At 56.5% G+C, this 24,941-nt stretch overlaps 1 protein-coding gene across 1 annotated transcript in view; it reads right to left on the bottom strand.

The window, feature by feature from the left end:
* The window catches only part of LOC117644767 (metabotropic glutamate receptor 2-like), a 112,894-nt gene that overhangs the window by 17,624 nt on the left and 70,329 nt on the right, over nucleotides 1–24,941 (bottom strand). The window contains exons 7-9 of the mRNA XM_034384383.1: nucleotides 16,507–16,737; nucleotides 14,230–14,373; nucleotides 4,265–4,388 (exon numbers count right to left, since the gene is read on the bottom strand). Of these exons, the coding sequence (XP_034240274.1) occupies nucleotides 4,265–4,388; nucleotides 14,230–14,373; nucleotides 16,507–16,737 (499 nt within the window). The remainder of the gene's footprint in view (nucleotides 1–4,264; nucleotides 4,389–14,229; nucleotides 14,374–16,506; nucleotides 16,738–24,941) is intronic.

Genomic DNA, 24,941 nt, shown 5'->3' with positions numbered 1-24,941 from the left:
GGCAAACGCCGCGAAAGAAGCGCTACACACACACACACACACACACACACACACACACACCACACACACACACGCACACACGCACACACGCACACACTCACACACATGTACACACAGACACAGACAGAAGTTATTCTCGGATATTATTTCCAACTTCGGCAGACACAAAGGCACACCTGTTTACTCATAATTAATTAGCTCCTGGGCCTCGCTGTGTGGCGATATCAAACATTCAGTGGGGAAACGCGGCACGACGCTGCGACAACTCGGTCAACTAGTCGGCGGGTTCGTACGGCACGGCATGCCACGCCACGCCACGGCACGGCGCGCCACGGTCGCAGGTCAATTCCAATTTGGACGTCGTGGAGTCCCCGCGGACCCGGCTCCGGCAAGCCCGGCCCCGAAACAAGGAGTACCGGACCGAAGCGCAGCGGGACGCCTGGAAAACGTCAAACTCGTCTCTCTCTCTCTCTCTCTCTCTCTCTCTCTCTCTCTGTGTGTGTTTGTTTGTGTGTGTGTGTGTGTGTGTGTGTGTGTGTGTGTGTGTGTCGTTGTGCTTTTCACAGACCCAACACGTCGTACGACCGAAAATCAGCCGTGTACGGCCGTAAACCCACCGTACGACCGAAAACCAGACGTACGACCGAAAACCAGTCATACGACCGAAAACCAGTCGCTCGACCGAAAACCAAGCTCCGTTGTTCAACGAAAAAAGACAAGGTTTGCCACTATGGCCCACTGTAGGATCGCCAGTCGTCGACAGTTTCCCTGACGTTTTTACGCCACGTCGGTGGAAGTCCTGACGCAGCAGCAGGGAAGGCCGCATTAAAAATGGGTGCTTCTGCCCGGACGCAGCAACAGCCGAAGCCGCGACAGCGGCGCCAGCGACGGAGATAGTGGACAAGAACGACAAGGCAGTCAGTTACACTTTGGGAACAAAGGGATACAAGGGGGAGAGAGCGAGAGAGACGGCGGCACGGCGGGGCGGGAGGGTCCGGCTGAGGGACAAGGACGGTTGTTTGCCCCGCTGCTGCATATTTACGCGCCCGTTGATTCCTCGGCCGAAACTTTGCGCAGTGGGACCGACGGCACCGCGGGGAGAGGGGAGAGAGAGAGAGAGAGAGAGAGAGAGAGAGAGAGAGAGAGAGAGAGAGAGAGAGAGAGAGAGAGAGAGAGAGAGAGAGAGAGAGAGAGAGAGAGAGAGAGAGAGAGAGAGACGTCAGAATGGCGTCGTGATCGGCGCGCACTCCGCGGACAAATATTGAACTACGCACAATCAACATTTTGCGAGGCTCGCGACGAACCGGCACCAATTCCAGGCACTTTGACAGCACTGGTGAACCGAAATGGGGCTCGAGCGAGAAACCCAGTGCTGGAAATCGGATCTCGAAGCGCCAGCCAGTGAGGCCGTCCCTCCAAGGTGGAGGCGGCCGAAACTCCAGACGCGTTTTGAGCTCCAGAGTCGCTAAATGGGACTCGGACCGAACGTGTGACCCCACTAATGGATTACCCCCGGACGAGGAATCCATTGGTGGGGTCACACGCTCGCTTCGAGTCGTGCTCAGCGACTCTGGAGCTCAAAACGCGTCTGGAGTTTCGTCCGCCTCCACCGGTCTTCTGGCACACTAGGAGACGGCCATTTTTCGGCGGCAGAAGCGCCGTGCCGACGTTCCGCCCTGACGTCTCGTCTCGTCTGCAGTGGACCAGCAGCTATAAATCCGGGGCCCTTGATGGCCACGGCAAAGGCCCGGGGCATGGCTGGCCGGCATGGCATGCAGAGCACCGAGGCCTGCGCGACCTGGCTAAGAGCGGTCTCAGGCCTCTCAGGGTGCCATAAGGCCGCGCCGTAAGGCCGCGCCGTGAGGCTGAGTGCGTGGAGGACAAGCAGGCCGGGCAGGGCAGGGCAGGGCCCGACCCGGGCAAGCCCTTTTAAGGCAAACATATTCCATGTCTCAGTCCTGCCACGTCCCTAGAGCCACGCCCCGGCGCCCTCGTCGCAGGGATACAGAGTTAGGGCCTTCGTCAGGGAGGGTGAACCAGCCAGGCGAGGGGCTCGCTCTCACCTTGCGCCCCGCCCCGCCCCGCCCCGCCCCGCCCTCCCGTACAAAAATAAATGCCTCTAGAGTGTCTCGAGCCGAGACACTCTAGAGACGTTCTGGAGACGATGTGGAGACGGTCTGGAGACACTGAGGAGGCAAAATCGGAGACACTGTCGAGACGCTTTGGAGACACCGCCGAGACACTGTGGAGACGTCGGGAGTTTCTCGACACTGTCTCTATTCTGTCTCGAAAAGGAGACACTCTGGAGACGTTCTGGAGACACTTTAGGGAGACGATCTAGAGACAGTGCGGAGACACTGTCGAGACGCGCGGCGGGAGCGCCGGCCGCCTCCCCCCTCCTCCCACGAGACGGCGTGGAGACGCTTTGGAGACGTTCTAGAGACACAACTGGCTCCCCTCCAAACAAAAACTGAAGCCGGCGCCGCACTGGGCGGATTCGACCCACAGACTGCCAGCATCACAACACGGATGGCTGACGTCGGAGCGCACTCGGCCAAAGTGACGCTCCTTAGAGGAGGTCTGCCGACGCGCATACACATGGTTCGGACCAGCGGCAACACTCTGCGCGGCCACCGCTGTCGTTTTACTTAAAACATCTTGGTTGTCAGCACTATGTTCGTTTCTCTGTTTGAATACCCCGTTTTCTGAACGTTCCTTTATTCAAATGCACTGAAAGTAATTACTAATGAATAACACTGCATGAACTTCTCGTGACAGCGGTCGCCGCGTGGAGTGTAGAGTATTGCCGCTGCACGGAACCATGTGTCGGCGCGCCGGCAGACCTCCTCTAAGGTGCGTCACTTTGGCCGAGTGCGCTCCGACGTCAGTCAACCGTGTTGTGATGCTGGCAATCTGTGGGTCGAATCCGCCCAGTGCGGCGCCGGCTTCAGTTTTTGTTTGGAGGGGAGCCAGTTGTGTCTCTAGAACGTCTCCAACGCGTCTCCACGCCGTCTCGTGGGAGGAGGGGGGAGGCGGCCGGCGCTCCCGCCGCGTGTCTCTACAGTGTCTCCGCACTGTCTCTAGATCGTCTCCCTAAAGTGTCTCCAGAACGTCTCCAGAGTGTCTCCTTTTCGAGACAGAATAGAGACAGTGTCGAGAAACTCCCGACGTCTCCACAGTGTCTCGGCGGTGTCTCCAAAGCGTCTCGACAGTGTCTCCGATTTTGCCTCCTCAGTGTCTCCAGACCGTCTCCACATCGTCTCCAGAACGTCTCTAGAGTGTCTCGGCTCGAGACACTCTAGAGGCATTTATTTTTGTACGGGTAGCGACTCTGGAGCTCAAAACGCGTCTGGAGTTTCGGCCGCCTCCACCGGTCTTCTGGTCCACTGTGCGGCGATTCTCCGCGGCCGAGTGACTCCATCGCTTGTTGTTTTTTTAAGGGATCATCTTCGCGTGGGGTAGCGACGGGCCTTCTGTTCGCACAAAGGGAGGCGTGATGCTCGTTCTGACCACTCCACCAGCAGTCTCATTAAGGCAGTGGCACTTTCCTTGGAGGTATCACAAGGCTGCTGGAACATGAGACCTCTCACTGGCCCCACGAGCCTGCGGCCTGCCCGCGGGCAATGGGATTAAAGTTGCCTAAGCAGAACTCCGCCCACCTTACCCCCCCCCCCTATCTCGGAACAGTCATTACGCACTAAGTCAAGTCGGAGCGAGGCATGACGTTGACGCACGTTAGCCAACGGCCCTGCACGCTCTAAAAATCTTTTTTTTTTAATAGGGTCAAGCTGGCAAGAAAAAAAATGAACAGGTTTTTTTGTCAGTTTTGCTATGCCTTGATATGATTTTGATTTGAAAATTAAGCCCTTTGTTTTTAATGACCCTTTTGAAATTGCCTTTCTTTTTTGGGAGAGTGCACGGGAAGCGGTGGTCAGGTCCTGTCAGGTCCCCAATCTGGGACGCTGGCCGTCGCTGCGTTTGACATTTACTGCCGCGAGGCAGAGCCATGCCAGCCCCGCTTGCATGCGCTAGCAGCAGTGCTAGGACGTACGTGTCTACTGCACATGCAAGTTAGTTTTTTTTCGCACCTGAGAATAGAGTGAGGCCGCTTCTTGTTTTGATACTCGTTGGGATCCCTACCGAAAACCAAGTTTCAAAGACAGTGTTTTAGAAATGCCAGTCTACTTCCGATTGGGACTCACGTGCCAAACCTCGAATTTTCCATCGATTTCAAGCAGCACCAATCGATGACAGCGCCACTCACCTCTTCTCCCAGGACCCGACCCGGTTGTAGTCGAATTTGGATCCGTTCCTCTGGTACTGGTAGATGTGATAGCTGCCGTACGCGTCGCCGTCCTTGTTGAAGCGGATCTCGGTGCCCTGCCGGCCTGCAACACCGAGAACGAACAATAAATCGATTTATTTGACACAAATCAGTGCAAAGATCAGCTTTATTCCTGCCTCTCCCGTCCATAAAAAGATATGTGTTCTTTTAGTATACCCAGGATTCAGCCCGCCCGATATTCAATTTGTGTGGCCCTTTATGCATTTCGGAAATTTTCTATACGATTTTTTGTATTGTCTATTTTTCCCAGTGTGGTGTTTTTGCAACAGAGTGGGTCACGAGGCGAGACACTCCGCCGCGAGACGGTCCACCGTTCGCATGCTCTTCGCGGTCACCATAAAAGATGGAGCCGCGTCCCTCAAGCCGGGCGGCACACTGGAGGCACACTGGCAGGGGCTGCAACACCGGCCTGGCCCTGCGCAGTGGGCAAGAAGACCGGAGGAAGCGGCCAAAACTCTAGACGCGCTTTGAGCTCCAGAGTCGCCAACCGACTAGAATCGTACGTGTGACCCCACCAATCGCTTCCTCGTTCGGAGAGCAATCCATTGGTGGGGTCACACGTTCGGTTCGAGTCCAATTTAGCGACCCTGGAGCTCAAAACGCGTCAAGAGTTTTGGCCGCCTCCACCGGTCTTCTGGCCCACTGTGCCCTGGGCACAGCAGGGGTATCTGCAAGTGAAACTTTCACGTGTAAGCCCTGTAACCCCAGCAGCCGGCTCAGCACGCTACGGCCATGGTCAGGGAGGGCGGAGGGCACGCCGCCCGGGGCCAGACTACGTTTTGTCGGAATAAAACGACAGGCCGGGGCTTGTTTCCCGCTGTGTATCCGAGGCCCGGGCATGCTGACGTGATAGTCATGCGCGGGGAACCGGCCTGGACTGGGCCGGCTGGGACTAGGCCTGGCTGGGCTGCGCCGGGTTGGCCCGCCTGGCCCGCCTGGGCCCCGGGGCGTAAAGGCAGCACCAGGACCCGGCATAAAACGGGGATGATCGTTCACTGCGGTGCCCCCCAAGGCCCCATCCCAGCTTGTCTCAGACGCCCTCTCTCTATCTCTCTCTCTCTCTCTCTCTCTCTCTCTGCCGGTCCCTTAGGGTCCTCACACGCCTGGCCACGCCTCGCCACGCCTAGCGGTGCCGCAGCGCCCGACCATCATCACCTTTAAATTATTAAAAGCGAACTTTACGGAGGACGGCCCCGCCCCCCCCCGCCCCGCCCCGCCCCGCCCCGGGCGACAGGGGAGCGCCGCCCCTCCACCTGGCGCCCCTGGAGACACACTCATTACGTCGGCAGTGACTCATTCGGTGTGAACCACGGAGATTCCATCTCACGCGCCAAACAAAAACAACCAAAAAAACAACAATAACAAACAAAAACACTCGCCGCGGCGCTGCTGGCGCGGAACGCTTATCGGGTGCCGGAGATAGCGTCGAGGCGGAGAAAAGTCCCGACAAAAGATTAACAAAGCAAAAAAAGGACATTTTTTTTAAAAATCAAGCCTTTAACAAATTCAAAATTTTTTTTGCTTGAGACGTTTGTCCTGACATTCAAGACGGCCTAAGTAACTTTCCTTGCTCGACCTTTACAGCCCCGATCGTACCCGAGCATGCCCAAAGGACCGCAACCAAAAAGAAGACCCGGCCCTGTTTCGCTATTGCACGCACGGGGTCGGGCGCGAAATTCCGCCGAGGTGTTGGCCCACCTGCCGGCCTCCGGGCGGGCCCCTCGCAGTGTGCTAGCAGGCTGGAGCCTCCAGGCTGGAAGGCCGTGCTTCTGGAAGGCCCAGACTCCATTCCGGAAAATCGAAACCGCCAGCCGCCGCCGTCCCACTGGCGCTCATCTTCTGGCGACGATTCCAGCATGGACCGCCTGTTTATGGCTCCCCCCCCTCTCTCTCTCTCTCTCTCTCTCTCTCTCTCCCTCTCTCTCTCTCCCACGCGGGCACGCATACAGGCCGCCGTGGGAGATGACATCCTTAGCGGGGCCAGCCCTGCGTCTAGCCCTGCGGCCTTCCGGTGCTCCTCCGGGACCCACTGCACCGGGGCGCTGGAGCACTCCGGGAGTCTGCTGCAGTGCGCCAGCTCACAGTGGGCCAGACAACCGGTGGAGGTGGCCAAAATTCTTGACGCGTTTTGAGCTCCAGAGTCGCTAAATGGGACTCCAACCGAACGTGTGACCCCACCAACGGATTGCTCTCCGAACGAGGAATCCATTGATGGGGTCACATGTTCGGTTCGAGTCCTGTGTAGCGACTCTGGAGCTCAAAACGCGTCTGGCGTTTCAGCTGCCTCCACCGGTCTTCTGGCCCACTGTGCGACGCCGCGGCGGTGGTACCGGTACCCGCCACAGGAAATTGCGAGCCGATCCGCCGCGCGCTCAGCGGCGACAAATTTCATCGCACGGCGCGCTCAATTTTCCATCGCAGTCGTTTATTGCGCATAAAGAGAGAGAGAGAGAGCGAGAGAGAGAGAGAGAGAGAGAGAGAGAGAGAGATAGAGGGAGAGAGACCCTTCCGGGTAGGCCGTCCGTGCACGCGGCTGCCTGGCGGGCTTGCCTACCCCGGCCGTTGCAGGCGCTCTACCGGCTCCACCGCCCAACAAGAGAGCACGCGCACGCACGCACCTTGAACGCCTCGCAGCAATTTATCAGTGCGGCGAAGAGATGGATTCTTCACCGGGCGCCTTCACCACACCCCACACGGCAAAAGTACCGCCTGGGATTCCCAGGCGCATCATGGGAAAAAGTGCCTATTTTCCAGGCACCGCCTGGGAATCCCAGGCGGTACTTTTGCCGTGCACGCACTGGACTGAGAGAGCGTTAAAATGAAAGAGACACGTGGTTTTTAAGAGTGTGTGCACTTTCCGTTTCTGGCATTGGTTTCTTTTCTTTTAAACGAGTGGACGGCAACGCGTCCACTTGAATAAGGAAAGCACGAGTCCTCGACATCGAGAAACCGCAAGACGAGTCTCGATATTCCGAATCGGTCTCGATGTCTCCAGGGCACTCGGAAAAAAACCGAACAAAACAACAGAGATGCTGACAATCGCACGAGAGCTTCCAATGCTCGTTATTTTGCGGTTCATCTGTCGCACTCTTCTGGCTTTCCTCTTGGCAAACGCGGTGCACAGTGGCCCAGAAGACCGGTGCGGGCGGTAGAAAACCCGGACGCATTTGGAGTCTAGAGTCGCTAAATGGAACTCAAACCACACGTGTGACCCCACCAATAGATTGCTCTCCGAACGAGGAATCCACTGGTGGGGTCACTCGTTCGCTTCGAGTCCCATTTAGTGACTCTGGAGCTCGAAACGCGTCTGGAGTTTCGGCCGCCTGCACCGGTCCTCTGGCCCACTGTGCGTTGACGGGGTTTTAGTCGTGTTGCCGTTGCCGCGCGCTGTGGCTGTTACGGACCCAACTACAAACAACAGCGCGGCCTGGCTGGCTGCCTGCCATGTGTACCTGCCCGGAGCCCTCCCCGCACAGTGGGCCAGAAGACCGGTGGAGGCGGCCAAAACTCTAGACGCGTTTTGAGCAGAGTCGCTGAACAGGACTCGAACCGAACGTGCGACCCCACCAACGGAATGCTCTCCTAACGAAGTATCCATTGGTGGGGTCACACGCTCGGTTCGAGTCCTGTTTAGCGACTCTGGAGCTCAAAACGCGTCTGGAGTTTTGGCCGCCTTCGCCGGTCTTCTGGCCCACTGTGCCCCGTGCCTCCAGCGTGCCTCCAGCTTCCCGCCGTTCATCTTAAGACAGGTGCGGCTCTGTGGATTAGCGCAGGACCGCAACGAGGACCACACTACACGCCGAGCCGGCAGTGCACTGCCATGGTACAGGCCCCGCTCGGCCCCGTGCCAGCACCGTATGGAAATACCGGATTAGACAAACTTCGCCCGGCCCGCCAGCCTGGCTATGGGCCTGGCTTGTCCTGGCCCGGCGTTCGGGCAGGCACCTTCAGGCCTTCTGGGCCACTGCACACACTTGCATCCCGCGTGCGAGCAGCGCGAGCGTCTGACGTGTTGTTACTTTTTCACCGGAGTGGAACTGACATGACGGGAGATGCGAGCCGCTGCCGCGGGACGGAACGCAGCACACGGGAAAGACGAGCATCTCGGAAATATTTCAATGCAATAGCACAAGAATCGGGGCCACTGTGTTATGCATGAACCCCTCACTGCACACAGCATCGCACATTGGGCCAGAAGACACGGCGCAGGCGGCCAAAACTCTAGACGTGTTTTGAGCTCCAGAGTCGCTAAACAGCACTGTTAAAAAAAAAGTCGAAATTTTCAGACTTTTTAGGATGAAGTCAATTTTGAAACCCAGTGGTCTGAATTTTCAGACCCCCGGACACTCTGAATTTTTGGACCACCTATCGTCTGAATTTTCAGACTCGCAAGTACTTAGAATTTTACGACTACTAGGTAGTCTGAATTTTCGGACTAATGGCAGTCTGAATTTTTCACCTCGCGGGTTTGAATTCTAAGCCGCCCAGGTAATAAAATTACCACTTTTGTCAGGATGTATATTAGGTTTTGGGGATGCATGTTTTAAATTGCTGAGAAACATGGAATGCATGCACTAAATAGAGCAGTTGTAAAACAGCTCTTGTTGTTAAATGTAGCACCCAAAGTTGCGCAAGACTTTAACTAGATATGATATTTTGCTGAGAGAGCTTCCCAAAAAAAAAAAAACTAGTCCTCGAATGTAAGACTCCAGAAGATGCAGCTGTAAACACTGGAAAGCAGCATGTTGGATCCAGATGCACACTTTGTGGAAACTTTTTCGGCACGATGAAAATACTTTGGGGACGAGGATGAAAGAGGAGTGACAAATTTCCAAAACGCCACCCACTCGCTCATCACCCGTCCCTTTAGTTTGGAAGACGCAATATCAGTATAAGGCTACGCCACTTTCACAGCCTGCTTGCCGCGGATTTCGGATGCTTCAGAGTGGTGACTGCACGCACCCATAAGCAATTTTGGAGCACGGAAAGGCGAAGGCAAAACGGCACTGTACACACTGTGCTGAGCGCCGATGTAACACATAAAACTTTGCTTCACGACGGAGCGTCACAAGAAAGATGACACGCGACGCGGACTTGTATTCGGATGCGATGTGCACTGCTCTGGAGACAAGCTAAAACTGACGCATTCTGTCCAGAAATCCCGAGTGGCCGAGGGATTAAGGGCCCCCTCCTCTCCCCCCGCCCCGCGCAGGTAGGCTTCGGCCGGCACGCCGGTCAGCGGTGATTTTCCGAACGCCCCGGCTCGGCTCGGTGTGCCTGGCTCGGCTGGCCGCCGCCGGAGCGGCTCGGCTCGGGTGGCCCGGGCTTCGGTCCAGGCCGGAACCAGGGCAAACATGTCGCATCCTGCAGCTACCAGCGGAGTGCAGGCTGATTTTAAACTCAACACTAGACGGCCGTTCGCTTAGCTGAGCAAAAGTCTATTTACTACTGCTCTAGCAATTCAGGGTCCATAGCACCTGAAACGCAGTCATGCCTTTTATCAGAAAATACGTAAAGCATCAATTTCAGACTGCGCAGGATGAAAATTCAGACCTTTTACTACAAATGACTGTTTTAAGACCCCGACGCCGAAAATTTATACCGCGCCATCCAAATATTCAGACTCTTGAGTCCGAAACTCATTTTTCAGACCACAAGGTGTAAAATTAAGACCAACTGTCTGAAAATTCTGACTCAAGTCTGAATTTCAGATTCAGACCACTAGGTCTGAAAAAATTGGTCTGAATTTTCAGACTTTTTTTAACAGTGAGGTCTCGACCCCACCAATGGATTCCTCGTTCGGAGAGCAGTCCATTTGTGGGGTCACACGTTCGGTTCGAGTCCCATTTAGCGACTCTGGAGGTGAAGACGCGTCTAGAGTTTTAGCCGCCTGCGCCGGTCTTCTGGTCCACTGCGCCGCGCAGTTGCACACACGAGACGTGCTATTCTCCGAAAACGGGACTCGAACGAGACACGCGAGAGCACCCTACGGATTTGCACTGGAAGCCTTTCCTGACATGTGTTTCCTCGAAGTCCCAGCGGGCCACTGTCGTGCAGCGTCTTTACAAGCGAAAACTCCTGCGATGCCGTCGCAAGGGCTGCCAACCTCGGGCTGCCAACCTCCGGCTGCCAAACTCGGGGGCTGCCAACCTCCGGCTGCCAACCTCGGGCTGCCTCACAGGCGATATCTCGCTTGGCTATCGACGTTGCCCAGTAGACAGGCTGGGGTTGGCAACCCTTTCGACACCATCGTGGGGATTTTCGCCCACTTATGTGGCAACACTGCCCTGCTTCCCACCCCAGTTCATCGACTCCATTTGCGTATTCAGTGGCACCGCTGCCCACCCTCTTCACCCACACACTAAAAACACAGACGAGCGCGCACACATTTACTTACACACACTGCTCCCCCGGGGCGTGCCGCGCAGTGCCGGACGTCCGCAGCGGGTCACGGCAGGTCAGGCTGGACAAGGGGCGGCGGTTCTTGCGTTAGGCCCCGTAACACCTGGCCTTGTACCCCTCCCCTCCTCCTCCTTCTCCTTTCTCCCTTTGCTGGGTGTGTAACAGTCCCCCAGTGGATGTACAACGGTCACCCCCAGGAAAGGCCAGGTTAGCCGCCAAATTCTGTGACCTCCTCATTTTTCCCGGAGAAGTCCTAAATTTCCATTGTTTGGCGGCAGATTTTTCTGGCAGTGTGGCTCGCAAAGGCGCCGGCAGCGCAAACAGCGCAGGCAAAACATAACACGGCGGACAAGGAGAGCCGCTGCGTTTGGAGACACAATAATTACCCTGGCCGAGTGCTGGCGTGGCGCGGCGTGGCGCGGCACGCTCGGACAGCGCCACGCCACGCCACGCCACGCCGCGCCTGTCGCCTACAGTGCCCCGCCTCCACAAAGGGCTGAAAGGTGAAACTGCACGTGGGAGCAGGCACTGCGGGAGGGCGAGTCTTTGGACTAGAAGGAAACCCCGGCGAGCAAGGCACTGCACGCACAGTGAGCCAGAAGACCGGCGGAGGCGGACAAAACTCTAGACGCGTTTTGAGCTCCAGAGTGGCTAAATGGGACTCGAACCGAACGTGTGACCCCACCAATGGATTGCCCTCCGAACGAGGAAACACATATTTTTGTTAAGACAGAATGCTGGCCGATTCGACGGTAAGAGTCGAGAAGCTCTCCAAACTGCTACACCGCGCTGCTTTCCCCGGCGGCCGCTCCATAAACCTCAAGGTGCTTTACGCGCAGCTGAGTGGTAACTGCTTGCCGAGTGGCCGGAACTACTCGGAACTACCGGCAGCCACGCGCATCTTGGCCTCACGTTTACGGCTCGGCTGGCTTTTTCCAGGCGGCTGCCCTGGAGGGCCTGGAGGGCGGGCTGAGAGTGCACAGTGGGCCAGAAGACCGGTGGAGGCGGCCAAAACTCCAGACGCGTTTTGAGCTCCAGAGTCGCTAACGGGCCTCGAACCGAACGTGTGACCCCACCAATGGATTGCTCTCCGAACGAGAGGAATTCATTGGTGGGGTCACACGCTCGGCTCGAAACCCATTTAGCGACTCTGGAGCTCAAAACGCGTCTAGAGTTTTGGCCGCCTCCACCGGTCTTCTGGCCCACTGTGGAGTGCTCCACCGAGATTCCGCTGAGATGCAGTCCAGAATTTGCGTGGCCGACTGCGGTGAGCTTCAGGCGGGTCCTCATCCTGCTTTACTGCTGTCGTAAAGGACGGACCAAAGAAGTTAACCTTAATTTGTCGAAGCAAGCCACGTGGACCAGAGGCACCCAGTGCAGTGGTCAGGGGTCGTCAAAGCACACTTTATTTGGGCCATCTGCTGCTCAAAATGACCCCAAGTGGCGGCCGGCTCCATGGAATGAGGCTTTTCGGGGACGATCCAATCTTTGGCGACAGTTACCACCACCCACACTGTGAAACGATTTGATGGACGTGTCACGTGGTGACCATTTCGAGGCCAGTTGATGACAATCCCATGCCGTCAGTATGGGAGCCTCTAAAACAATGTCATTCGCCATTGTCAAGTAATGAAAATGTCAATCATCAACTGGCCAGTGTCAAACAGGTAAACTTTACTCCGTCCAGACGTGAAATTAAATTAAAAGAGGAAACCTTTAGTTACCATAATCCAACATAAATCTTGAACTAACAATCACGTTCATTTCTTGAGTTAATTGACTTCCCACTTCAGTAACCCACTTGCAGGAATTTCGTCTTCCGTCGAGGCTTTCGACAACCCACCCCACCTTCCGTTTATTTTTTTCATTGTTCCGCGAAAACACCTTATGAATAATAACACCCGCGGCATCTCCCCTTTGATTCTCGCTGTTACTTTCCGCTCGTGAAACTCACGCCGGAACTTTGCGGCGTTTGTTTAGAGCAGGCTGCTCCAGTTTGAGGCCGGGCCGGGCCGGGCGGGGTGCGGCATAGCTCGGCCGGCTCCAACTTGAGAAGTTTGGTAATGCTAAGGTGCGACGGGAGACTGTAAACCACGTGTCGCGCGCACAGCCAACACACTTTTCATCAGACTGCCATTATGAACTTTATTTTAAGCGGCTTCTCGCCGCAAGACACCCTCGCCTTGCCTCGTCCTTGGCACCACAGCTTCATTAAGGACGTCAACAGAAATTGGGAAGGGGTTACTAATCGCCGCGCCTGACGCCGAAGCGACTAAATTAAAAACTCCAACAAAACAGGGCGTGTCCGCCAAAATGGCTCTCGTGACAGAATCAGGTCAGACAAAGAAGTCGATTCGGCGGGGCGTGGGCAGTTGGCAGGCCTACGCCTGCCCAGCTGGCGGGGCTCCAACATGCAGCCTGCGTTCGCCGCGTTCGCTTGGTTGCACTGCACACCTGCCCACAGTGGGCCAGAAGACCGGTGGAGGCGGACAAAATCCCGGACGCGTTTTGAGCTCCAAAGTCGCTAAATGGGACTCGAACCGAGCGTGTGACCCCACCAATGGATTCCTCCTTCAGAGAGCAATCCATTGGTGGGGTCACACGTTCGGTTCGAGCCCCATTTAGCGACTCTGGAGCTCAAAACGCGTCTGGGGTTTTGGCCGCCTCCACCGGTCTTCTGGCCTACTATGCTGCCGTGGACTACCCAGCCGACAAGACAACGGCAGTTTTCATCCCTTATTTGGCTGCAATGTCTACGCAATATTCAAACCGCCCGAGTTTGCGAACGGACTGGTATTTACGAGTCTGCGAGAGATTGCACGGCTTGCCCGGCAAGTAACAAGTACCGGCCGGCGAGGCGCGATGCCGGCGCCGCTCCGGAGATCCGGTATTTTGGTCCCGGCTTCGCCGAGGGCCTCGCGACACTTCCCGAGTAGCCGCTCCGTCTTCCGACGTTCATTTCCGCCCGGCCCCGGGGGTCATTGGGCTATACTTGGCCGGAAACAGGGCGGCCAACTCCGGGCTGCTTCCGGCCCTCAAAGAAAGGTAAGCTCTGGAAGAACGCCCGGAACGCCCCGGAACGCCCCGGAACGCCCCGCGGCAATCACTGTCCGCAAAGTTTCCCCGGTGTGGCGGCAGCTCCGCTGGCTCCGCTGGCTCCGCTGACGAAGCGTCCGACACCCCGGGGACGTCCATCAAGCGGCAGAGAGCCTTTGTCCCTTTGGCCGAGTCACGACCTCATTTAGGGACCGCCCTCGTGTCCTCGTGCCGCTGGAAAGGATAATAGGTGAGGCTGGCGCTGTTTCGAGGTCGAGGACACTTGGACTCCGGTTGCACTCGCTGCGCTCGCTTACAGCGTGGGATTGAAATTGGAACGGGAACGCTAGGGGCACTCGTGTCGCTCAGCGAACATTCACTAGGGTCACAGCCTTGACGCCGAGACCTGGCCCGCCACACATGCATGGAATAAGTTGTTGCGTTACCTCTGAAGGTCAGGTTGCGGATGTACTCCAGCAGCTCGGAGCCCGGCGGCGCGGGTTTGACGCGGTCGCAGAGTCGGAACGGCGCGCCGCACTTGTCGATCACCAGCTCGTGCACCGCCCGGGCCATGGCGTACACCGCGTCCACTGCAACACAGCAAGCAGTCACACAGTGAGCCAGAAGACCGGTGGAGGCGGTCCAAATCCTGGGCGCGTTTTGAGCTTCACAGTCGCTAAATGAGACTCGAACTGACCGTGTGACCCCACCGATGGATTCCTCGTCCAGAGAGCAATCCGTTGGTGGGGTCACACGCTTGGTTCGAGACATGTGTGGCTACTCTGGAACTAAAAAATGCGTCGTTTTTGCCGCTTGCGCCGGTTTTCTGGCCAACATAAACAAAGTAACATGCTCTCCAGCAGTTGAGGTGAACGATGCTAAACAGTGGCGGCGTCGGTACAGCGCTGAGTCGTTGTTGTTGTTGTCGTCGTCACGTGTAATAGGGCTGTGTGACCACCCAGGTGTCATGAGGAGAATGATGGATGGAGCGGAGACAAGGGAGCGCTGCCATCACTCACAGCGCCGCAGCCAGCCTCACTCTACATTCTGGCCCTTCTTCCAAAATAACAATCCGATGCTAGTGCGAAGGCAGTGTAACAACTCTGTGGGAGACATTGCTTGTCATCGCAACAGCGAGAAGACAGTCGTCGAAGGAAAGTCCTGTCCTTTCTCTCCGCCCCGGGAGCGGTCGGCAAAGTGTGCGCCGAGATTCACTTACAAGCTCCCTCTCCGGTCGTAGAGCCGGTTGTTTCAGACGGGCAGCAACCTCACTCGTTTCCTCTGTTCCACTTTCTTTCCCTTCCTCCGCCCCTCCCCCTCTCTCCCTCTCTCTCTGCCTCACGTCGTTTTCTGACCCATTGGTCGGAGCCGATCACCGATAAGACCCCGGAAAGGCACCGGAAACAAATGTGTGGATTCGACGCGCCGGCCCCAACTTGGGGCTGTAGATAGAGATAGAAAGAGAGAGCAGTGAGGGGCTGCAGAGCTAGGGGGAGGGGGACCAGGAGGCACAAAGATAGATACTCATAAACCCATCATTCTCAGCTGAGACTAACACACCGAGACGGCTCCGCGGGGCGCGCGCATGTGGATAGATGATAGAGCGGGGATAGACTGCCGGACGGCTCCGGATAGACAAATGTGACGGATAGATCCCGGCAGCGTGACTGAGTGAATGCGGGGGAAGGTCTCGGCAGTCTTGTTGGCCGGTGGCGCGGCGCCGAGACGAATGTGGGAGGATAGATAGATAGATGGATAAAGACAGGCGACCGTAGGGGCGGCCAAGGGGGAGGGGGTGCACAGTGGTGGTCCACACAATGCCAGCTGCACGGGCTGCACAATTGGTGAAATGTCCCGCAGCGAGGCGGCGTGTGAAAAGGGAACAAAAATTAAATTTCGGGCAAAAAGAAGAGAGGAAACAAGACGGGGCGAAAAAGGAAGAGCAGGCAGACAATACACACGATTACCCACATTCACTTAGACGGAAAAACGACCAACACAGCAAAAACAGCATGGCCTCGCCGTGTCCGACAATGCTGCCTTCCTCTGTCTTATGAGCGATGCAGTCAGGCTGGAACGGACAGCCCAAGGGTTTAACCAAGCGCGGCGAAGACTTGCCTCATTAAAAAATAAAGACCCAGATGCCCGTTTTAACAGGATTATATCGGAGACTTTCCCACCGCACTTTTAATACCCTCCCAAGCAGACGGCAATAATTGAAATGCGATTGCGCCCAATCGAAACACGCGCGTCGCACAAAAAGGAACGAAAGAAAATAAAGATTAGAGGCAAAGGAAAACGGCGCCATGTGCGAAGGAAGGGAACGGGCGGCTTGTTCCCTCCAATAAGTTTTAATGACGACACCTCTCTTTTTTCTCTCTCCACTCCGATACACAGTGGACTGGAACAAACTCCCTCTGTTTCTTGGAATTTTCTTTTTGTCAGGCTGTTACGTGACCGTCATTGATAATGGGGACAGCAAGCTTCCAGGAATTCTAATGTCTTTGTCTCCGCGACTCTTTTTTTCAGTTGGCTGACCGATAGGCTGGGTTTTAACTGGTTTTTATTGCGATCAGGACCGATGTTGTCAATTGAGTTTGAAGCGGTGCAGTCATACCATACAAAGGGTGGTCTTCTGACGGCCTGCTCACGCTGAAGGCCTGCAAGGGGGGCTGGGGGTGGAGCCCCCCAGCGAGCGTAGCCAGTCCTGACAGTGTACTCACCCACAAAGGGCACGAGCCCCTCTTGCTCGTATGCGCGTAGCGTCTCCTTGCCCGAGCACGGCTTCCTCCCCGGCTTGGGGGTCAGGCTGCAGCTGTGGTGCTGCTCCCAGAACTCGCGGAACCAGATGTTGCGGCAGTTGATCTGGCCGCCGTCCGCCTGCGCCTCGTTCCTACGCAGCGACTTGCACTCGGTCAGGTTGGGCCGCAGCGACTTGTAGTACGTGTCGAACTCTGCAACAGGGTGCAAGGTGTCAAGCCTCTTCCACAATCATCACCAAAATTTTGACAATGCAAATTATTTGCCCTCTTTTTTTGTACATGCCTGAAGTAAAGAGCAATAGGTAACCAATCTGACAGTGATATCCCATTGCTTCTATACAAACATGTTCACCCAGCCACCAAAGCCACTCTAAACGTCAACTCCAATAGCCAGACGGACGCGAAAGAGGTGGGGCAATTCGCTTGATACTGATAACCCAGGCTGAAACAACCGCCAAATTGGTAAACAAACCAGCAAGAAAAAAAATATTGGGGGATCGAATTGGCCGAGCCGCAGGCCGTAATTGGGAGTGGAGAGATCTAAATGAAAGGCATACGAGACTGGAACCCCCGAACGCCTGCAGCACAGATTCAGCGTGCGCTAGGATACGGAGCTATTGAAATAAAGAAAACTGGAGCAAAAAAACGGGCGGTTCAGTTCGTTAGCAAACCGCGACAAAAGAGAAGAGAAGTGTTCCAGGAAAAAGAATATCGGTGGCTCGCGGCTGGAAATGGAGCGTGAGTGCACCAACGAGTCCAATTGTCCGTGAGTAACAAGACGAGAAGACCGTCTGCCAGATACCACCTGCGAGGAACATCCTTCCACGCCGCGTGCTTTCCAGTGCCAGCCTTTTGACAAATGCCCCCTCTTGAAAAACAAAAACAAAAGCCGAGGACCCTTTTTAGCACGCAAAGCGCCATGATCCGCCTGGGGCCCAGGATGCTTTGTTAATCAGCGATTCAAGCAGGGCAAGTCAGGTGAGCTTCTGGCCTAATTGGGGGCGTCATTACCTCACCAGTTAGTACACTGGAAAAAAACGAGATTGGATATAATTGCACTCGTTCCTGGAAATACGGTGCAAGTCCTCTCGCCTGGCAGTGTACGCGCCCTTGGCCACCGCACGGTGGTGCGCCCAGAACGCCCCTGCGGCTCTCGAAAATGAATATAATGCACGCGGCTGCCTATTAAAGGATTTGCCGGCTGAAGTTTGCGCATGCATAAACCACGTGTATAATCCAACAACGTCTATAATGGAATCTGACTCGGCCCGTGGGAACTTCTCCGAGAACCGCATGCGCGACGACGATCCTGGAGGGTGACGCAAGGGCGCGTCCGGAAAAAGAAATGCCACCCCACGCTCCGCAGTGGGCCAGCAGACCGGCGCAGGCGGCCAAAACTCGAGACGCATTTTGAGCTCCAGAGTCGCTCAATAGGACTTGATCTAAACGTATGGCTGCATAAATAGATTCCTCGTTCAGAGGGCAATTTATTGGTGGGGTCGAGCGTTTAGTTTGAGTCCCGTTTCGCGACTCTGAAGCTTGAAATCTGTCCAGGATTTCGGCCGCCTCCACCGGTCTTCTGGCCCGCTGTGCGTCGCTGTGCACTGGGCGCTCGACTGCTTCGGCGGCCGGGCCCTCCGAGGGATTACTCAGGCAGATAGCATTACTATTATGACTATTCCAGGATTTAAGGGCGATCCACCCCCTGACGCCGCCAAGGTCCCCGGCTCGGTCCCCGGCGGGACCTGTCCAGCGCCTGTCGCGGCACTCCGATGATAAATCGCAGACACGGCGCGACGGTGAGGCCCCGGAGAAGCGGTCGAAGCGACGGCCAGGGTCCGGCACTCAGAACAAAAATCCGGAATGCCCTTATCTTGCCCGCACAACGCTCCGCTGCCTCGCCCCCGCGGCCTGAGTTTTTCCATGTTACGACCGGCTGCGAGCAAAAAGGCGCCTGGAAGGTGGGCAAGCTCGCTCTCATCTCTGCTTGACGAGATGGCCTCGCCTAATGGCAGCGTTTGGAAAGGAGGTGGGGTGAGGTGCGGGGGCTGGGATTGGAGTGGGTAAGCGGTATGCCTGTGGCTGCTTGATTAGACGCTGTTTTCCTTGGTTGTATTTGCCTTGGGGATTCGCAGCGCAAGACCAGGTGGACTGGACTGCGTGGCTGGACCGGCTCGACCGCGTCAACATCGACGCACAAGCTGGTGCCCCGCATCTTGGCGCAGCTTAAATCCCAACCCCGGGTATCACCAACACGAGAAAAGTTCCCGGAACCAAAACAAGCACGTTTCCCTGCGGAGGGCGGAGCGCGTCCACGTCCTCCTGGTGAAGGACGTCCAATTCTATCATCAGCAACTATGTCGGCTAATATCCTGCCTTTGGTTCGCGCTTCACGCAGCCTCGCGCCACAACAAGGTCGTCTGAAGAGGCGTTAGTTTCCCCGGCAGCCACTTGGTGGCGCCACTGGGCGGGCTATAAAGACGTGACGAATTCTCCGTTCCAGCGAGTGGTCCGGAGGATAAGAACTGCCGGGCGTCTGCCTGCCTTCAGCCTGCCTCGGCCGGGGGGCTGGGAGGGTGTTCGGCCCGGCTAACTCCGGAGTCACTTCCTCGCTCTGTCTCTGCCTCTCTCTCACTGAGTCGCCGGGCGAAACGCGTCCAGCATCCAGGCGTGCCAGGCCGGATGTATCCCGCGATACCACAGAGAGACGGCGGAATTCCCGGACCGCTTCCCCTCCATCGCACGCAACATCTCCAAAGAAAAGCCTATTAGTGGGACTCGCGCTCAAGCGATTCTTGACCGGCTGCACCAAGTCGGCCAAAAAAAAGAAAGCAGCCATCGAACCTCTCTCAGCCATCTTTTATCTCGAATACGTCTCCTTTTCCGGATTTCTCCAAGACTTTCGCAGAGATTCTGGTGGGGCGGCCAAGGCACAAATAATTCGTCTCGTGGCCCCGGATCCGGGTTCGATTCGACGTGCCGTTAAACTTTCACGCCACATTTCACATCTATCATGCAGCCCATCGCTGCGCCTTAGTAATGGAGAGCTGCGTATCAAATTTTCACATCTTGTCCCGGAAATGGTACACGTCTCTGGACCCGTGCCACGGCACGGATTAGGGAGGCGTGGTCCTCCTTCAAGAACTGTACGGTCAACTCCAGGAAAGCCTTCAAACCGTCCTGGGGGATGATAAAAACAAGCTGGTGAAATGTTGTTTGCATGCGCTGTGTCCTAAGGCATTAGGTGAGTCCCAGGAGAAACAAGCTCAGGGTGTGTTTGAACCGATTCTCCCATTATCAGTGCAGGGCAACCGAGGGTAGCACACGGCGAGGGCTGTGACTCCTTTCCCCAGGCCCCTTAAGTGCATGCAGATGTAAGGGCAGGTCCTGACCAAGCTTTGCACCTAGTAGTGTTCGCGTTCTGGACGCGGGTGCCCTAAGAGCCGCAGACCAACCACCAATTTCAATCAGGGACCAATTTCAATGGCCACAATATCCTCCAACCCACGGCCTGTTTGAGACTTATTCGCGTTGATTTGCATCCAATCGGAGCCTATTCTGCCCACAGGTCCGCATTTTAAGCGATTATCAGTAGTCACTGTCACGGTGTGAGTTTGGACCTCTGCACGACAATTTCCAGGGAACTGCGCGCAAAGTCCCCCTTCCTGGAGCCACGGCCGCCGAGGACGGGACACGGGCCGGCAGCAATAGAGTTAGCCGGGGCCGTGAGTGTGGGCAGGTGTCAGCGGGAGTGGGGTAGCCCCGGGTAGGGTGTATGCATATGGGGTCGTCCCTTATTGGGCCTCTGTCGTGTGGTCCTTGATGAGCGCCGGATTAGCCAAGATCCCCGTGCGATACCGGAGCTGCAAGAGGACCAAGTCCCAGTGCGACAAAGAGCAAAATTGAGATCGTGGGACTACGCACAGTGGTCCGAAATCCTAGACGTGTTTTGAGCTTCAAAGTCGCTAAATTCGGCTCGAACGAAACGTGTGACACCACCAATCGCTTGCTCTCCGAACGAGGAGTCCATTGGTGAGGTAACACGTTGGGTCAGAGTCCCATTCGACGACTCTGAAGCTTAAAACACGTCTAGAATTCTGGCCGCCTCCATGGGTCTTCTGGCCCACCCTTCGAGGAGATATGAATCGTCCGGATGGCAAATATATTGCAAACCCTCTTTGCTACCCACGCGGCCTCATTATCTACAACGCCACCATGAATTACACCTGTCCGCGATTCCGCCGGCTCAATGAAACTTGCCCGGCGGAAGATCCCGTTTTTTACCCTCAATTTGCGATCCCCCCACCGGCCTCTGATTATGCAACTTGGCTTCCCTTTTGGCTCCGCGGAACTAGCCTTCCTCAATCCCCCCGAACAAGTGGAGCGGGCTAAGCCGGCCGCGCTATGGCGGTGCATGGAAGGAGAACAACAACAACAACAACAACAACAAAAATCACGACACAGGAATAAAACAAGTCCAGCCACATAACAAAAAATTCGCAGCAGGTAAATATTTTCCCGCGAAATCTGCAACCTCAAGCAACAATATATGCTTGGGCGGTTTCATAGGAAGGCTCAGGAAGAGCTCACTTTGTTGCCCCAGGAAATTTCAAAAACAAATCTTGCGTCCTTGTGAAAGGGTTGAATGGTGAATGGTTATTTCACCATAATTCCCCCCCCCTCTTTACGTCCGGGGTGGGGCCGGCTCCACACACAGCCTTTGCATTCTTATTTATTTTCCTCGCTCTGCCATTAATTACCTCCGCTTGGGGTGGGGCTGCTTGACGCCCAACACTTCATTTGGGCTCAGCCCCCCTCTCTTTTTCCTCTCGCCCTACAACCGGCCCTCCGAAACGGCACGGTATTTACATGGCGTGGCCGTGTGTGCGTGCCGCGCGTGAGGAGTCCCTTCGGAGGCAGCCCTCTGGGGGGCCCTGGGGCACAGTGGGCCAGAAGAGCGGTGGAGGCGGCCAAGACGCGTTTTGAGCTCCAGAGTCGCTGAACAGGGCTCGAAGCAAACGTGTGACCCCACCAATGGATTGCTCTCCGAACGAGGAATCCATTGGTGGGGTCACCCGTTCGGTTCGAGTCCCATTTAGCGACTCCGGAGCTCAAAACGCGTCTAGAGTTTTGGCCGCCTCACCGGTCTTCTGGCCCACTGTGTGGCGCGGCGTGGCTGCTGTTCCTGCGGACGCGGCGGGAAGTCCACACCCCTCCCCTTCTCATACATAAATCAATTTATTTAGCCGTTCCATGATTCGAGTGTGTGCCCCTGCCGCCCCCCGCCTTCCCGCAGACGAAATGAATCGGGCAGACTGATTCCGAGAGCCGCTCTCCCTCTCTCTCGCACTCACGAGGCGCTGCGAACAGGTGCGAGAGGGACAGGGCGACGGCTCTCAGCAGCTGATGGCAGGCGGGCTGGTCCCCGCGGGAGAGGCGGTGGAGCGAGGGGAGCGGGGGCAGGGGAGGGGCGTTTAGGCCCCGCGGCGGTTGCACAGTGTAGCGACACGGATGAAAAAGTGAGAAGAGGGCCAAGAGGATTGAGCGAGGCTATGCGTGCGGCTTGCGACACGGCCGCGCGAGAGAGACGGATGGAGCGAGATGCCGGCAGTGAGCGGGCTGGGCAGCCACAGGAGCCGGGGGAGTGAGGCCGCCGTACGTGACGTCTGTAAACGGACACGAAAGTTAGTTGTTTCTGTTTTCCTTCTCCAGCCAATCAGAGTCCGGCACACAGGCCAAGTGCACTGCTCGGCCGAGGGGCGAGTCCACCTAGGGCCACGACCGTTTCGGAAAACTTGTCCTTTTACAACGAGTGCCGCAGATGCGGCAAAGCGTGGCGAGGAAGCTGCAAGGTTCCTTTCATAGCGGGAAGCCATCCCCCTTTTTCGTGCATCTCCCCGTGCGAGTGGAGTCTCGCAAGGCATCCTTGCAACACCTTTGAGCCAGCCATTCCATTACTGCAGAACGAACCTGCACGACGCGTAGGAGAAAGGGGGTATGAGAACGGTGCGCGCAAAATACAGTGACCCTCCCAGGAAAGGTACAGGATGCTTCAATTCGGGCTCCGCCGCACACTCTTCACAGTGAGCCAGAAGACCGGCGGAAGCGGACAAAATTCGAAACGCGTTTCGGGCTCCTCCAGAGTTGCGAAACAGGCCTCGAATCGAACGTGCGACCACACCAATGGGTTCGTCGTTCGGAGAGCAACCCATTGGTGGGGTCACAGCCACACGTTCGGTTCGAGCCCCATTCAGCGACTCTGGATCTCAAAACGCGTCCTGGATTTTGGCCGCCCCCACCGGTCTTCTGGCCCACTGTGCGCTCCATGGAGGCGAGGTCCACACCGGGCAATGGCCGTGCCGCAAAAGCCAGAGATAATTACATTGTCAAGCCGCCACATGCGTCGGGCACAAAAGAAAGGTCCGGGTCCCAGGTAAAAAGATCAAATATTTAATTTTTGGTTCGGCGCGCGCGCGTTTAGAGAACACCGGGGAGCGCGTACTGGTACTTACAATGCGAGCACAATAAGAGAAAACAGAGCAAAACGGGGCCGTGGAAGTGGAACCAGTGGGGCATCAGATAGGGGAGAATGTGTGCTGCTTGCACGTATAAATTGCGGAACGAGTCAATGGCGCAGAGACAGGGGGGAAGATATAGGAAGCTTGCGGAGCAGGCAAGGCCGGGCAAGTGCGGTCCTTGTGCGCTTTTGCGGTGTAGGCGAAGCGTTTTGCTCTGTGTGTACCGGGCAGGCAGGCCTCCGCACGCGAGGTTCTCTGCAGGCCTCTGGGTTTTCACCACTCTCTCTCTCTCTCTCTCTCTCTCTCTCTCTCTCTCTCTCTCTCTCTCTCTCTCTGTCTCTCTCGCACTCCTGCAGCTTCCCGAAGGGGAGCGAGAGAGACAGAGCGGGAGGAATTCATAAATGCACGGACCAATCTGATCGCGAGGCATGCAGACATATCAGCCAGTGCGGTGGGAATTCCCTTCGGATCGACTGCAGGGCCGCAGCCTAGGCCCCAACCCAGTGGAACACAAAGGCAGAATGAGAGGTCAGGTCCCCGTATGGCTGTACAAAGAGGGGGAATAGGAGCATGTTCGGGGACGATTTTCTCCAAAGCACCGCGCCACAGCATTTCCTGGTGAGGCCTGACCGGAGCCTCATCGGTGCTGCCTTTGTGTCGCGCTTCGTTCGAATCAACATTTCATATCCCTCCAGCCCCCTGCACAGTGGGCCAGAAGACCGAAGGAGGCGGCCAAAACTCTAGACGCGTTTTGAGCTCCAGAGTCGCTAAACGGGGCTCGAACCGAGCGTGTGACCCCACCAATGGATTCCTCGTTCGAAGAGCAATCCATTGGTGGGGTCACACGTTCGGTTCAAGCCCCGTTTAGCGACTCTGGAGCTCAAAACGCGTCTAGAGTTTTGGCCGCCTAGGCTGCCCCTGCCTCGGCACGCGGGCATCTGCCGCGAGTCATTCCGCCGAGTGACATGATAATTTGATTGTTTGCCTCTTCCGGCAGTGGCGTGGAGCGGAAGGGGCAACCAGAGGAGCAGAATGTTGATCAATACAGAGACTGCGGTCGGTTGCTTTGGCAAGCAGCGAGCAAGGCCCGGTCTGCTTCCCGCCGCGGCGCGCCGTGCTGGCGGACGCTTTTCAGAGCGACTGCCCTCTCTCCAGTCATTACTTCCTCCTCTAATTCGGCCGTCGAGGCTCTCGCTCACTCCTTCATTGCGGGAATGCCTCCGGAGAGGAGCGGCTTATCAAGACGTCTGTGACTGCGCTTTCGCAACCTTTGTTTACGCGAGGCGCCTTTCCACAGCGGGCCAGAAAACCGGTGGAGGCTGCGAAAATCCTAGACGCGTTTTGAGCTCCTAAGTACCGGAACGGGCTCGAACCGAACGGGTGACCCCACCAATGGATTGCTCTCCGAACGAGGAATCCATTGGTGGGGTCACACGCTCGGTTCGAGCCCTGCTTAGTGACTCTGGAGCTCAAAACACGTCTCGGCATTTCTCACAGCGTGGCGGTCCAGGGGTCCAGCCTGCATACGGGCGGCCGGCCCTCCACGCGTAATTCCCACTCCAGTCGGGGTCGCGCGCCACTCCAGCGCCACTCCAGCGGGCAGGGCCGGTAGGGCAGCGCAAGGCAGCGCCCAAAACGGCTGGCCTGCGACCCGCGTAAAAGTTGTCGGACGATCGGTGATATTTACGGGGCCATAACCGTAAGCTCGCAGCGGTACTCCGTATCTTGTCAGACTGGCCCGCGTCCCTGGCTGTGCACAGTGGGCTAGTAGACCGGTGGATGCGGACAAAACTCAAGACGCGTTTTGAGCTCCAGAGTCACCAAATGGGCCTCAAACTGAACGTGTGACCCCACCAATGGATTGCTCTCCGAACGAGG

This window comes from Thrips palmi, unplaced genomic scaffold, assembly GCF_012932325.1.
Source record: "Thrips palmi isolate BJ-2018 unplaced genomic scaffold, TpBJ-2018v1 HiC_scaffold_18, whole genome shotgun sequence".
In the NCBI taxonomy this organism is placed as follows: Eukaryota; Metazoa; Arthropoda; class Insecta; order Thysanoptera; family Thripidae; genus Thrips; species Thrips palmi.
Note: the sequence above shows the minus strand (reverse complement) of the source record. Positions and strands in the feature narration are given on the sequence as shown.